The sequence below is a fragment of the Cervus canadensis genome, chromosome 6 (assembly GCF_019320065.1).
Source record: "Cervus canadensis isolate Bull #8, Minnesota chromosome 6, ASM1932006v1, whole genome shotgun sequence".
Classification (NCBI taxonomy): Eukaryota; Metazoa; Chordata; class Mammalia; order Artiodactyla; family Cervidae; genus Cervus; species Cervus canadensis.
In genome coordinates this window covers 67,290,110-67,306,772 of record NC_057391.1, presented here as the reverse complement: position 1 = coordinate 67,306,772, position 16,663 = coordinate 67,290,110, and the positions used below count along the sequence as shown (strand labels likewise).

The 16,663-nt window shown below is 36.6% G+C and overlaps 1 protein-coding gene across 1 annotated transcript in view; it reads right to left on the bottom strand.

The window, feature by feature from the left end:
• The window catches only part of LRRC9 (leucine rich repeat containing 9), a 112,077-nt gene that overhangs the window by 78,669 nt on the left and 16,745 nt on the right, over nucleotides 1-16,663 (bottom strand). The window contains exons 8-9 of the mRNA XM_043472953.1: nucleotides 3,789-3,944; nucleotides 821-1,017 (exon numbers count right to left, since the gene is read on the bottom strand). Coding sequence (XP_043328888.1) covers nucleotides 821-1,017; nucleotides 3,789-3,944 — 353 coding nt within the window. The remainder of the gene's footprint in view (nucleotides 1-820; nucleotides 1,018-3,788; nucleotides 3,945-16,663) is intronic.

Sequence of the window (16,663 nt, the reverse complement as noted above, 5' to 3'; positions counted from 1 at the left end):
CTTTCATCAGTGGATAAACAGAGCTTGGTGTTAACAGTTAAACCAAGTAAAAGACATTCTATTTTTGGCAATTACAATCACCTCAAATTTTGTTAACCTCAGAATAAGTGAAGGTTAGAAGACTCCTGGCTTTACCATTTATGATTCTCAGATTTTAGACAAAGCACAACATTTTTTTACTGCAATTTCTCAGAAAATAACATTATTGATAGTACTTATACCTGAATAGGCCTTTTTGAGGATTATATGCAAAATATATGTAAAGCTCTTAGAAAAGAATTTGGCACTGAGGAAGAACTCAGTAAGTATTAGTTATTATTTTGTTAGTATTATTACAGGGCAAACTAACTTATTCACTTACTGCCCTCTTAAGTAAAAGGAAACTCACAGACTTACTAAGTCTTCTTGATTTCTGTTTCTAGTTGATACTCAACCTGAGTTTGTTTCTACATATTTCCAGACAACTTTTATATGTGCTTTGCCCAGTCTCATCTATGTTGTGAGTTTCTGCACCAGTAGCAGCTCATGTTAAAAAAAACTAATGTTTTCAGTTTGCAGATACTAGAGTAACGGTGTGACAAGAAGCCACTCAAAGGAAATGCACTGTTTCTAGTAAAGTATTGCCTCTGTAAAAAACTAAATTTAGCTTCGAACCAGAGATGCCCATCTCTCCTAAGAACTGGGCTGGAAACACATTTTGTGTTGTACTTCATACTGTAATTCTTTCCATTCCTGAAGGAGAGAATTGGGCTCAACTAATGACCTAGAACTTTATCTTCATGTTTCAAATTTGAACAACTAGATAATTCATTAAACATACTCATCTAGTTTTTTGTTCCAGAATGTTACCCTTTCATTCAAGGCATTTAGTTTGATCACTATCTTCTGTTGAAGACTTGGTTCTTCTGAGACAGTTTCACAGATTTTTGATTTTTCAAGCTCAGGTACTTTATTGTTACTGGATCTATCATTGTGTGCTTTGCCAGATCCTTTGAGTTCAGTCAGTTCCCGTTCCAGCTGTTGAAATCAATGTGCCAGAGAGCAAAATCATTTAGTGTAATCTATTAAATATTTAGTTAACTTAAATTAGTAAAGTAGAAACCTAGATACAAGTAAGTCAAACTTCATAAAACCATGGCAAACACATGATTATAACTTTAGTTCAAGTTCAGTCACCCAGTTTCTCTTGCCCAAATGAAAGACAATATTAACTACTTCAAACATAGCAGTCCTCTCAATTGAAAATAAGAAAAGCAAAGAAGTAAATTTTAAAATATTATTGATGAGTTAGCTTCCATTAAAGTAAAATGATAAGAAATGCTGGTTTTGATACGAAGAAAATATCTAAACTAGAAATAATGTGACTTTTACCACTCCTACTTTTCACTTTTTCAACTACTTTGGCATTCTGGGAAAAATTAACAGAAAATACAAAAAAGCATGGGTATAGCAGTGCACATTTTTCTCTTTGCCTCAGTCTCCTATATGACTCTGCACAATAGTTATCAACATAACTATTGATATTTGGGATTTTTTTGGTCCATAAAGGACTTTTTTGCATTCATTGGTATTTTTTAAATGTATTATATTAAAGTATAAGATTTATCTTTATTATGGAGGTTTTGGACCTTCCCTTAAATTTTGAGCCCAGAATGAGTGCCCCATTTGCCTTACCCTAAGTCCAGTCTTGTAGGATGGATTTCAAGATAAATTGCACTGTACACAGAGAGGTGTATACAAATAGACTAATTTGTTGTTTCTCTACTCCCTTCTCTGTAATGGCTATATATAGTTGTTGAAAAACTAAGGAAGCATATTTTATAAAACTGTCTGTAGTTTACATAACCTATAGCTATTATTTTTCACATATTAATATACCCGTTTGCACATGAAAATGGCAGATCAAAGAGTGATTTCCATATACTGGTTCTCCTGTGACTTTTTATTCAAATAAATAATTTAGATGATGTTAATGTTTTAACTTGAAGAATATTTTTTTGACTATAATTGAATTTAAACTTGTTCATTTCAGAAACAGTATTAAATGTATTTAAAAACTTGGTTTTTAATGGCTACATACCATTCTATCTTAAGAATGAATAATTCTTCCTCTCTTTTTAAATTTAAACATTTAGGTAGTTTCCAGTTTTTATTATTATTAATAGCACAGTGATGAATACTCATATGTAAGTATTTATCCGAATCTAGTAGTAGATTTACTAGGTCAAAGGCTAGGAGCATTTTTAGACTGTTAGTAATACATGTGACCCAATTACACCCTCATCAGTGGAGTAACAGTCACACCCATCTTCACTGGGTGGGCTTCCCAGGTGGCTCAGGAGTAAGAATCCGCCTGCCAATGCAGGAGATGCAGGAGACTTGAGTTCAGTCCCTGGGTTGTGAAGAACCCCTGGAGTAGGAAACGACAATCCATTCCAGTCTACTGGAGTAAGAAATGACAACCCATTCCAGTATTCTTGCCTGAAAAAATCCCATGGACAGAGGAACCTAGTGGGCTACAGTCCATGGGGTAGCAAAGAGTCAGAAGCGACTGAGCATGCACACATGCATCTTCACCAGGCACGCTATGACAAATTTATAGGTGAAAATGGTTGCTTGTTGTCTTATTTCATACCCAGAAATTAACAGTCAGACTGGGGTCTTCTTTCAAATGTTTATTAGTCAGTTTTTATTTCTTCTATTGTAAAATGAAAGTTCATGGAATTTGTTCAATTTTTCTATCTGGATATTTCCTTTTTGTTTTGTTTATGAGTACCTTTATCCTAAACAAAAATTTTCAGATTGTCATCTATTATTTATTTTCATTAATGATTCTTTATAGTACAAAAGCACCTTTTTAAAATCAAATCTTAATTCTTTTCTTCATGATTTTTTAGTGTTTATCTAGAGTTTATAGTATTTTTCTTATTTGGCAGACTGAGAGCAGTTAAATATATTAATCTATATATTCTCTGCCTTTTTATGATTTTATTTTTACATTTAATTCTTTTTCCCCATTATATTAGCTTTTGGTAAAGTATAAAGTAAGGACTCAATTCTCCTGCTCCCAAGTAGTGTGACTATTTTTGTAACACTATTTTTTAAATAAACCATTATTTTCCTATACTTTTTAAATACAATAAATTCTTATACATACAAAATTCTGTTTTGAGGTAATTCTTCATTTTTCAGAGTCTACTTTTAATAAAGGAAATTCAATTTATTCTAAATAAAAAAGGAACATATAACTACTAAAGTATAGCTTGTTATAAAGTTCCCACCACGTTGTATACCTTAATAGTGTTAGTAAAGGAATATTTTAGCTCTTTAGACAAAACATGAATTTTGAGCAAAGCCTGCAGGTATCTAATAAAAATGCAGTGAAACAAGTCTCACAGATCTCTATAACTCAGTGAATCATATTGAATTACCCAGCATTTTTAGGAGAGGGAGGTGGGAGGGGGGATCGGGATGGGGAATACGTGTAAATCTATGGCTGATTCATATCAATGTATGACCAAAAAAAAAATAAATTAAAAAAAAAAATAAATAAATAAATAAAATTTTGTAAATTAATAAGCCTATACCCTTTTTAAATTGCAGACTTCTAAGCACAGAATGAAGCTGAGTTAAATACCTAGAATCAAAACATTTTCAGGGCAAACTTACTTGAAACTCGGTACTAATGTATATGTATAATTCTATATATACATAAAAAATTTAAAAGATAATGCCATCTGCCAGTTTTCTTAAGACATGGCTACTGAAATTTTACAATATTATCTTACATTTTTTTTCAAAAAGTTGAATAATTTTATTCGTTCTTCTGGCAACTTCTGTAATTTACATTTTCGATCATTCAGTTTTTCAAGATCTTCATTAAGATGCCTCTGAACAGTTTTTATACGCATATTGTAATACATTATTTTTTTCATTGCTGTGGTCTAAAAGTGAAAAAAAACCCAAAAGATTAGTTGAAACAAAAAACATTATAGGTAATTATTAGTGGTATTATATGAGTGTGGTGTGTTTATATAATAAAGTTTTACATGCTCAGTTACTATTAATATTAGTTGAAATGATAATGGTTATACAGAATTCTCTACTCAAATTTAATAAGCAAAATATAAAATTTCAAAGATTTTCTCTGTGGGTAATATTTTAAGTGTGGGGCATATTTACATTTACTTTCAGGATGACAACATAGAGAGAATATAGATAGAGTTCAATTTAAAAATAGTACCATTTAGGTAATGCAGCAGTACTATTAAAGCTAATGTATTATTCCTATTTGATTAATTGAAAAAAATAAATTTAAGAGAATAAAAGCAAAGGTAACATTATTCATTTTTAAAAATCATGGTTAAGAAATAGCATTTCATGTTTTCTTTTTCAAATTTGTAAAATGATGCTCTAAATGAATTTGTTTTAGATTGAGCAAGTTATTAAACTGTCAATCTAATTCAGTTATCTTGAATTTCTTAATATCAATGACTCATGTAGTTATTAATGCTTATCATAATAAACTGATTAAATCCACCATTAAGAAATACACCAGACACTAGGAGCTTTGCAGACACGACTAGCTTCTCCCCATTTTATGGACTGGGAAGTGGAGACTTGAGAAGTCTTGGAAAGCACTTCAGGTTTCTTAAGAGAATGGTGGCCAGCCTGCCTCAGAAACTCCTGTTCTTTCCATGGCACCTGGGAGTTTCCTTGACCTTGAGCTTCTGCCTGTTTGGATTTCTTGATGTGGGTGTGGTGGATTCTTTACGAGCTGAGCCACTGGGAGTTATATCACATTTGATGAAGACATCATAGTGATGAACCAGACATGTTCCCAGTACTGCACAGGATTTACAGTATAGTGGGAGGATATAGATCAAGCCCTGAGCCTTTGGAGTGGGAGCACTGACTCCAAGATCCTAGACTACCAGAGAACTAACCATCAGTTCAGTTCAGTTCAGTCACTCAGTTGTGTTCAACTCTTTGTGACTCCATGGACTGCAGCAGGCCAGGCTTCCCTGTCCATCACCAGCTCCTGGAGTTTACTCAAACTCATGTCCATTGAGTCGGTGATGCCATCCAACCATCTCATCCTCTGTCGTCTCTTCTCCTCCTGCCTTCAATCTTTACCAGCATCAGGGTCTTTTCAAATGAGTCAGCTCTTCCCATCAGGTGGCCAAAGTACTGAAGTTTCAGCTTCAGCATCAGTCCTTCCAATGAATATTCAGGACTGATTTCTTTTAGGATGGACTGGTTAGATCTCCTTGCTGTCCAAGGGACTCTCAAGAGTCTTCTCCAACACCACACTTCAAAAGCATCAATCCTTCAGCACTCAGCTTTCTTTATAGTCCAACTCTCACATCCATACGTGACTACTGGAAATACCAAAGCTTTCACTAGATGGACTTTTGTTGCCAAAGTAATGTCTCTGCTTTTTAATATGCTGTCTAGGTTAGTCAAAACTTTTCTTCCAAGGAGCAAGCATCTTTTAATTTCATGGCTGCAGTCACCATCTGCAGTGATTCTGGAGCTCCCAAAAAATAGTCTGTCACTCTTTCCATTGTTTCCCCATCTATTTGCCATGAAGTGATGGGACCAAATGCCATGATCTTAGTTTTCTGAATGGTGAGTTTTAAGCCTACTTTTTTCACTCTCCTCTTTCCCTTTCATCAAGGGGCTCTTTAGTTCTTCTCCGCTTTCTGCCATAAGGGTGGTGCCATCTACATATCTGAGGCTATTGATGTTTCTCCAGGCAATCTTGATTCCAGCTTGTGCTTCATCCAGTCCAGCATTTCTCATGAGGTACTCTGCACATAAGTTAAATAAGCAGGGTGACAATATACAGCCTTGACGTACTCCTTTCCCTATTTGGAACCAGTCTGTTGTTTCATGTCCAGAATTTTCCACAGTTTGTTGTGATCCACACAGTCGAAGGATTTGGCATAGTCAATAAAGCAGAAGTAGATGATTTTCTGGAACTCTCTTGCTTTTTTGATGATCCAATGGATGTTGGCAATTTGATTTCTGGTTCCTCTGCCTTTTCTAAATCCAGCTTGAATCTGGAAGTTCATAGTTCATGTACTGTTGAAGCCTGGCTTGGAGAATTTTGAGCATTACTTTGCTAGTGGAACTAACCCTAGGGAGTATCAAATAGTGAGAACTCACACAAAGGAAACCACTTGAATACAAGACCTGGCATCACCCAACCACCAGTAGCACCCTGTGCAGGACACCTCATCTAAACAACAAACAAAACAAAAATACAAACGCAATCATCAGCATTTTACCAGTAGTCATGTACGGATGTAAGAGTTGGACTATAAAGAAAGCTGAGCACTGAAGAATTGATGGTTTTGAACTGTGGGTTGGAGAAGACTCTTGAGAGTCCCTTGGACAGCAAGGAGATCCAGCCAGTCCATCCTAAAGGAAATCAGTCCTAAATATTCATTGGAAGGACTGATGCTGAAGCTGAAACTTCAATACTTTGGCCACCTGATGCAAAGAACTGACTCACTAGAAAAGACCCTGATGCTGGGAAAGATTGAAGGCAGGAGGAGAAGGGGCAGACAGGATAAGATGGTTGGATGGCATCACTGACTTGATGGATATGAGTTTGAGTAAGCTCCAGGAGTTGATGATGGACAGGGAAGCCTTGCGTGCTGCAGTCCTGGGGTCACAAAGAGCCTGACATGACTGAGCAACTGAACTGAACTGAACTGAATCATCAGCAGACAGGATTACCACCTGAGTCAGCCTTGCCCATAAGAGGAAAAACAAACAAACAAACAAAAACTCAGCACAAATCTCACCCTATATGAAGCTTACACAAACCACTGGGCCAACCTTAGAAGGGCAGAAACCAAAAGGAAAAAAGAATTCAACCTTGAAGTCTGGGAAAAGGAGACCTCAAACACAATATGTTAAAAAAAAAAAAATGAAAAGGCAGAGAAAAACTATACAAATCAAGGAACAAACTAGAAACACAGAAGTCCAAATAAATGAAAAGGAAATAGGCAAACTACCTGAAAAAGAACTCAGAATAATGATAGTAAAGATGATCAAAAACCTTGAAAATAGAATGGAGAAAATGCAGGAATCAATTAACAAAGACCTAGAAGAATTAAAGAATAAACATACAGAGACAACACAATTACTGAAATTAAAAATACCCTAGAAGGAATCAATAGCAGAATATCTGAAGCAGAAGAATGAATCACTGAGCTGGAAGATAAAATGATGGAAATAACTTCTGAAGAGCAGAAGAAAGTAAGAAGAATGAAAAGAATTGAGGATAGTCTCAGAGATTTCTGGGACAATATAAACACATCAACATGCAAATTATAGGGGTCCCAGAAGAAGAAGAGAGAAAGAAAGGGTATAAGAAAATTTTTGAAGAGATTATAGTTGAAAATTTCCCCAACATGGAAAAGGAAATGGCCAATCAAGTCCAAGAGGCACAAAGAATCCCATACAGGATAAAGCCAAGGAGAAACATGCCAAGAAACATACTAATCAAACCAACAAAGACTAAACACAAAGAAAGAATATTAAAAGCAGCAAGGGAAAAGCAACAAGTAACATACAAGGGAAACCGCATATGCTTAACAGCTGATCTTTCAGCAGAAACTCTGCAGGCCAGAAGGGAATGGCAGGATGTATTCAAATTACTGAAAGGGAACAATCTACAACCAAGATTACTGTACCTGGCAAGGATCTCATTCAAAATTGATGGGGAAATAAAAAGCTTTTGCTTTTCAGACAAGCAAAAGTTAAGAGAAGTCAGTACCACCAAACCAGCTTTACAACAAATGTTAAAGGGACTTATATAGTTAAGAAATACAAGAGAAGAAAAAAGATCTACAAAATCAACCCCAAACAATTAAGAAAATGGCAATAGGAACATATATATCAATAGTTACTTTAAATGTTAATGAGTTAAATGCTCCAACCAAAAGACACAGACTGGCTGAATGGATACAATAACAAGACCCATATATATGCTGTCTAAAAGAAACCCACTTCAGACCTAAAGACACATATAGACTGAAAGTGAGAGGATGGAAAATATATTCCATGCATATGGGAAGCAAAAGAAAGCTGGAGTAGCAATCCTCATATCAGACAAAATAAGACCTTAAAATAAAGAAGATTATAAGAGATAAGGAAGGACACTACATAATGATAATGAATCAATCCAAGAGGAAGACATAATTGTAAATATCTATGCACCCAACATAGGAGTACCTCAAGACATAAGACAAACACTAACAGACATAAAGGAGAAATTGACAGTAACACAATAATAGTAGGAGACTTTAACACCCCACTCACACCAATGGACAGATCACCAAAACAGAAAATTAGTAAGGAAACACAAGTCTTAAATGATACATTACATGAAATGGATCTCACTGATATCTTCAAGACATTCCATCCAAATGCAGAAGAATACACCTTCTTCTCAAGTGCACATGGAACATTCTCCAGGATAGACCACATCTTGGGTCACAAATCAAACCTCAGTAAATTCAAGAAAACTGAAATCATATCAAGCATCTTCTCTGACCACAACGCTATGAGACTAGATATCAATTACAAGAAAAAAACTGTAAGAAACACAAACACATGGAGATTAAACAACATGTTTCTAAATAACCAACAGGTTACTGAAGAAATCAAAAGGGAAATCAAAGAATTTCTAGAAACAAATGACAATGAAAAGACAACAATTCAAAACCTATCAGTTCAGTTCAGTTCAGTCACTCAGTCATGTCCAACTCTTTGTACTGCATCACGCCAGGCCGCCCTGTTCATCACCAACTCCCAGAGTTTACTCAAACTCATGCCCATCGGGTCAGTGATGCTAATCAACCATCTCAGCCTCTTTCATTCCCTTCTCCTCCCGCCTTCAATCTTTACTGGCATCAGGATCTTTTCTAGTGAGTCAGTTCTTTGCAACAGGTGGCCAAAGTACAGAAGTTTCAGCTTCAACATCAGTCCTTCCAATGAATATTTAGGACTGATTTCCTTTAGAATGGACTGGTTGGATCTCCTTGCAGTCCAAAGGGACTCTCAAGAGTCTTCTCCAACACCACAGTTCAAAAGCATCAATTCTTCTCAGCATTCAGCTCTCTTTATAGTCTAATTCTCACATCCATACATGACAAGTGGAAAAACCATAGTTTGACTAGATGGACCTTTGTTGGCAAAGGAGTATCTCTGCTTTTTAATATGTTGTCTAGGTTGGTCATACGTTTGCTCCTTGGAAGAAAAGTTATTTTAATTTCATGGCTTCAGTCACCATCTGAAATAATTTTTGGGCTCCAAAAAATAAAGTCAGCCACTGTTTCCACTGTTTCCCCATCTATTTCCCATGAAGTTATGGGACCAGATGCCATGATCTTAGTTTTCTGAATGTTGAGTTTTAGGCCTACTTTTTTACTCTCCTCTATCACTTTCATCAAGAGGCTTTTAGTTCTTCTTCTCTTTCTGCCATAAGGGTGGTGTCATCTGCATATCTGAGGTTATTGATATTTCTCCCAGCAATCTTGATTCCAGCTTATGCTTCATCCAGCCCAGCGTTTCTCATGATGTACTCTGCCTATAAGTTAAATAAGCAGGGTGACAATATACAGCCTTGACATACTCCTTTCCCAACTTGGAATCAGTATGTTGTTCTATGTCCAGTTCTAACTGTTGCTTCCTGATCTGCATACAGACTTCTCAAGAGACAGGTCAAAACCTATGGGATGCAGCAAAAGCAGTTCTAAGAGGGAAGTTTATAGCAATACCTCAAGAAACAAGAAAAACATCGAATAGACAATCTAACTTTACACCTAAAACAACTGGAAAAAGAAGCAAAAAAAAAATTAGTAGGAGGAAACAACATAAAGATCTGAGCAGAAATAAATGAAAAAGAAATGAAAGAAACAATAGTAAAGATTAATAAAACTAAAAGCTGGTTCTTTGAGAAGATAAACAAAATTGACAAACCTTTAGCCAGACTCATCAAGAAAAAAAGAGAGAAGAATCAAATCAATGAAATTAGAAAAGAAAAAGGAGAGGTTACAACAGACAATGCAGAAATACAAAGGATTATAAGAGACTATTATGAACAATTATATGGCAATAAAATGGATAACCTGGAAGAAATGGACAGATTCTTAGAAAAGTTCAGTCTTCCAAGAGTGAACCAGGAAGAAACAGAAATTATGAACAACCCAATTACAAGCACTGAAATTGAAGCTGTGATCAAAAGTCTCCCAAAACACAAAAGCCCAGGACCAGATGGCTTCACAGGAGAACTCTATCAAACATTTAGAGAAGAGCTAATGCTTATCCTTCTAAAGTGAAAGTTGCTCAGTTGTGTCTGACTCTTTGCAACCCCATGGACTATACAGTCCATGGAATTCTCCAGGCCAGAATACTGGAGTGGGTAGCCTTTCCCTTCTCCAGGGGATCTTTCCAACCCAGGGATCAAACCCAGATCTCCCAGATTGCAGGCAGATTCTTTACTAGCTGAGCCACAAGGGAAGCCCAAAGTTAATACCACCTATTATCGTGTCCAACTCTTTGTGACCCCATGGACGTCCATGGAATTGTCTAGGCCAAAATACTGAGGTGGGTAGCCTTTCCCTTCTTCAGGGGACCTTCCCAATCCAGGGATCGAACCCAAGTCTCCCGCATTGCAGGTGGGTTCTTTACCAGTTGAACCACAAGGTAAAACTCTTTCAAAATTTTTCAAAAAAAACTGCAGAGGAAGGAACACTTCCAAACTAATTCTACGAGGCCATCATTACCCTGATACCAAAACCAGACAAAGACAACACAAAAAAAGAAAACTACAGGCCAATATCAGTGATAAAAACAGTTGCAAAAATCCTCAACAAAATCTTAGCAAGCAGAATTCAACAACACATCAAAAAGCTCATACACCATGATCAGTTCAGTTCAGTCGCTCAGTCGTGTCCAACTCTTTGTGACCCCATGAACCACAGCACGCCAGGCCTCCCTGTCCATCACCAACTCCCATAGTCCACCCAAACCCATGTCCATTGGGTGGGTGATGCCATCCAACCATCTCATCCTCTGTCATCCCCTTCTCCTCCTGCCCTCAGTCTTTCCCAGCATCAGGGTCTTTTCAAATCTACACATCAGGTGTCCAAAGTATTGGAGTTTCAGCTTCAACATCAGTCCTTCCAATGAACACCCAGGACTGATCTCCTTTAGGATGGACTGGTTGGATCTCCTCGCAGTCCAAGGGACTCTCAAGAGTCTTCTCCAATACCACACTTCAAAAGCATCAATTTTTTGGTGCGTAGCTTTCTTTATAGTCCAACTCTTACATCCATACATGACCACTGGAAAAACAGTAGCTTTGACTAGACGGACCTTTGTTGGCAAAGTCATGTCTCTGCTTTTTAATATGCTGTCTAGGTTGGTCATAACTTTCCTTCCAAGGAGTAAGCATCTTTTAATTTCATGGCTGCAATCACCATCTGCAGTGATTCTGGAGCCCAGAAAAACAAAGTCAGCCACTGTTTCCACTGTTCCCCTATCTATTTGCCATGATCAAGTTGGGTTTATTCCAGGGATGCAAGGATTCTTCAATATATGCAAATCAATGTGATACACCATATTAACAAATTGAAAGATAAAAACCATATGATCATCTCAATAGATGCAGAAAGAGCCTTTGACAAAATTCAGCACCCATTTATGATTAAAACTCTTCAGAAAATGTGCATAGAAGAAACCTACCTCAACATAGTAAAGGCCATATATGATAAGCCAGCAGCAAACATTATTCTCAATGGTGAAAAACTGAAAGCATTCCCCCTAAGATCAGGAACAAGATAAGGGTGTCCACTTTCACCATTATTATTCAACATAGTTCGGGAAGTCCTTGCTACAGCAATCAGAGAAGAAAAAGAAATAAAAGGAATCCAGATCAGAAAAGAAGAAGTAAAGTTCTCACTACTTGCAGATGACATGATACTGTACACAGAAAACCCTAAAGATAGCATCAGAAAATTACTAGAGCTAATCAGTGAATTTAGCAAAGTTGCAGGATACAAAATCAATACACAGAAATCACTTGCATTTCTATATACTAACAATGAAAAATCAGAAAGAGAAATTAAGGAATCAATCCCATTCACCACTGCAACAAAAAGAATTAAATATCTAGGAATAAATTTACCTAAGGAGAGAAAACAAGTGAACACAGAAAATTGTAAGACACTGATGAAAGAAATCAAAGATGTAGGGATATTCCATGTTCCTGGGTAGGAAGAATCAATATTGTGAAAATGACTATACTACCAAATGCAATCTACAGATTCAATGCAATGCCTATCAAATTACCAACAGCACTTTTCACAGAACTGCAACAAAAATTTCAAAATTCATATGGAAACAATAAAGACCCCAAATAGCCAAAGAAGTCTGAAGAAAGCAGAATGAAGCTAGAGGAATCTACCTTCCTGACTTCAGATTATACTATAAAGCTACAGTCATCAAGACAGTATGGTACTGGCACAAAAACAGAAATATAGACCAATGGAACAAGATAGATAGCCCAGAAATAAACCCATGCACTGATGGGTACCTTGTTTTTGACAAAGGAGACAAGAACATACAATGGAGCAAAGACAGCCTCTTCGATAAATGGTGCTGGGAAAACTGGACAGCTACATGTAAAAGAATGAAATTAGAACACTTCCTAACACCATACACAAAGATAAACTCAAAATGGATTAATGACCTAAATGTAAGGCCAGAAACTATAAAACTCAGGAAAACACAGGCAGAACACTCAGTGACCTAAATCAAAGCAAGATCCTCTATGACCCACCTCCTAGAATAATGGAAATAAAAACAAAAGTAAATAAGTGGGACCTGATTAAACATAAAAGCTTTTGCACAGCAAAGGAAATAAGCAAAACAACCCTCAGAATAGGAGAAAATGACAGCAAATAAAACAACTGACAAAGGATCAATTTCCAAAATATACAAGCAGCTCATACAACTCAATACCAGAAAAACAAACAAACCAATCAAAAAGTGGGAAAAAGACATAAACAGACATTTCTCCAAAGAAGACATACAGATGGCTAACAAACACATGAAAAGATGCTCAACATCGCTCATTTTCAGAGAAATGCAATTCAAAACTACAATGAGATATCACCTCAAACTAGTCAGAATGGCCATCATCAAAAAGTCTACAAACAATAAATGCTGAAGAGGGTGTGGAGAAAAGGGAACTCTCTTGCTCTGTTTGTGGGAATGTAAACTGATAGAGCCACTATGGAAGACAGATTCCTTAAAAAACTAGGAATAAAACCACCATATGACTCAGCAATCCCACTCCTAGGCATATACCCTGAGGAAACCAAAATTGAAAAAGACACATGTATCCCATTGTTCACTGCAGCACTATTTACAATAGCTAGAACATGAAATCATCCTAGACGTCTATCGACAGATGAATGGATGAAGAAGTTGTGGTACATAAACACAATGGAATATTACTCAGCCATAAAAAGGAACACATTTGAGTCAGTTCTGATGAGGTGGATGAACATAGAACCTATTATACAGAGTGAAGTGAGTCAGAAAAAGAAAGATAAATATAGTATTCTAACACATATATACGGAATCTAGAAGAATAGTACTGAAGAACTTATTTAGCAGTGGACAAACAGACATAGAGAATAGACTTATGGACATGGGGAAGAGGGGAGGAGAGGGTGAGATGAACGGAAAGAGTAACATGGAAACTTACATTACCATATGTAAAATAGATAGCCAATGGGAATTTTCTATATGGCTCAGGAAACTCTAACAGGGGCTCTGTATCAACCTAGAGGGGTGGGATGGAGAGGGAGATGGGAGGGAGGTTCAAAAAGGAGGGGATATATATATATACCTATGACTTATTCATGTTGAGGTTTGACAAAAAACAACAAAATTCCATAAAGCAATTATCCTTCAGTTAAAAAATAAATTAAAAAAGAAAAAAAAAGAATACAAAAAAGAAATACACAAAGTAAATGGTGCTTATGAGTTATACTAGTAAAAAGAACTAGATGAGAAGAAAATAAACAAATCAGGTCATATTATTAACATAATATGACCTGGTTTTAACTGTTTACCTGAAATAATGAAGAGATTTCCTTTTATCAGGAAATCTGTACCTCAGATAAGTTGGAAGGCTGTATACTATTATTTGATTTATTTAGTAGAGAGTGGATAGTCAAGATCCCGACAGAATTATTTGGCATAAAAGATGGAATGGAAACAAATATATGCATGCTGAAAAAGCAAAATAATTCCCTTTCCCACACATACTATGAAATTCTGAAACTGAAATCATTAAATTCTTGTGCAAAAAATAAGGCATTCATAAAATTGGAGAGTTTAAGAGTGGGGAAAGCTGTTTTGTGTGATGATTAGCAGATAAAAATTCCTGACCAAGAAGAGCTTGTTTCTTGGGTGCCACTGAGGAAAAAAAAATCATTAACTAAGGAAATGGCAAATGGTGCTTTTCTTTTTTTTTTTTTTTTGCCTAGAAGTAGCAAGTAAAGTCAGGACCTACCTACCCAAGTGACACACTTCCCCATCCACACCATGCCCTCGGTGATTCATCCGGTCCTCAGCTTGGTAATATCCTTCTGTTCTCAATTCTCACATTTATAGCTTCAACCTGGGCAACTCTCTTAAATAGACTCATATCTATCTCAGATGTTCAAAAGATTATTCAAGCCTTCTGTGCTTAAAATTAAACTGTGATTCTTCCTTCTAAATGTACTCTTCCCATACTCTTCCTCATCTCATCAAATAGCAGCTCCTTTCCCTTCAGTTGCTTGGGCCAGTTGTTTGGAATTATTCTCTACTTTCTTCTCCTACACTTCAAATTCAATCTATCAGCAAATCCAGATGGGTTCCACCTTCTAACTACTACCACTATTTGATTACTTTTTACTACCTTCTCTATAGTGTCCTGTACAAATCATCAACATCTCCATCCAACTTCCATCCAAGTTTCTGGAACCTAACTGGTCTCTCTGCTTTCACCTTTTCCCTCGAATCCTCTATTCTTAATTCATTATTCAAAAAAAGATCCCTTTGCATCTCTGGTGACTCAGGCAGTAAAGAATCTGTCTGTAGTGTGGGAGACCAGGGTTTGATCCCTGGGTTGGGATGATCCCCTGGAGAAAGGAATGGCTACCCACTCCAGTATTCTTGCCTGGAGAATTTCATGACGGGCTATAGTCCATGAGGTCACAGAGTCGGACATGACTGAGTGACTAACACTTTAAAACATAAGGCATCTCGTTTCATCTCCTCCCAAAATTTTCCAGTGGCCTCATATCACTTAAAGTAAAAGCCAAAGTTCTTACACCATTCTTCAGTCTCACATGGTTTCCCCCCTACCGCCCCCGCCACTCCTGTATTCATCTTTCTCTCCTCTTTATTTACTCAGCTCCAGTCAGACTAGCCTCCTTGTTGTTCTTAAAATATGAGAGGCATGCTCCTGCCTTAAGGTCTTTGTTCTTGCTGATCCCTGAAGAGCTTGCCCCCTTACTTCCTCAGTTCTCTCCTCAAATGTTGCCTAAATAAATCACTTCCCAACAATTCTATATAAAAGAGCCAACAGCCCTTCCGCTGTGCCTACCAACAATCTTGTTTCCTTCACCCTGTTCTCCATAGCATTTATCACCATCTGACATACTAGTTTTTTGCTCATTTAGTCTTTATTATCTGTCTTCTCTCACTAGAATGTAAACTCCATATGTAAGCAGGGGTTTTATCTATTTTGGTCATTTTATTCCTAGTGCCTTGAACTGTGTCTCAATGTCTAATAGGCATTCAATATTTGTTAGATAAATTAATCAGACAAGTAGTTTAGTGAAGCACATTCACCCTGCTCACCTTTTAGAAAGTGTGTGATTAAAAAACACAGAGATGATAATGGAAATTTCAAAAATATGGTTGTCACTGCAAAGTTTTGTGATTATTTTTGACTTAACACTGTTAGAGAAGACATTCCTACCTGACCCTCCAAAGACTCTGAACCTCTGCTAGTAGACAATAACTCTCTAGCCCTTTGCTCAATATTACAAGACAGCTCACTTCTTAGACTGGGATGGGAGAGAAGATAATCTCAGTTTTGAAAAGAAGAGAGGAAAGAAGGGAACTTGAGAATAAATCCTCAGGCTAACAAGAGAAGAGAAACAAGATAAATGGGTAAAGACATTCTTCATCTATGTTGAGATAATGGATGAACCACAAGGAAAGGATGGAAGGGCTTTATGTGGGGGCATCCACATGCTTGGCACATTCTAGATACTCATAAACTGTTTATTGAATGGTTAACTAAATGAACAAATGGGACTCAATGGATTGGAAGCAGAAGTAGAAATATAATGTGGAAAGAATATTAATAAACATGGTAAATTCCTATGAACTCTATTCTCAAATTACAAAGCCTTTAGTACCATGTCAAAGTAGCCCCTTTACTGGGAGATTCACCATCAGTGACAGCCCAGGAAAAGCTCTCTTCAAGATTTTGGTCATCTTCAAGATTTTGGACATCTTCAAGATTTTGGCAGTGTGGATAGATCCACTTATACTTACAGAGAACCCCAAA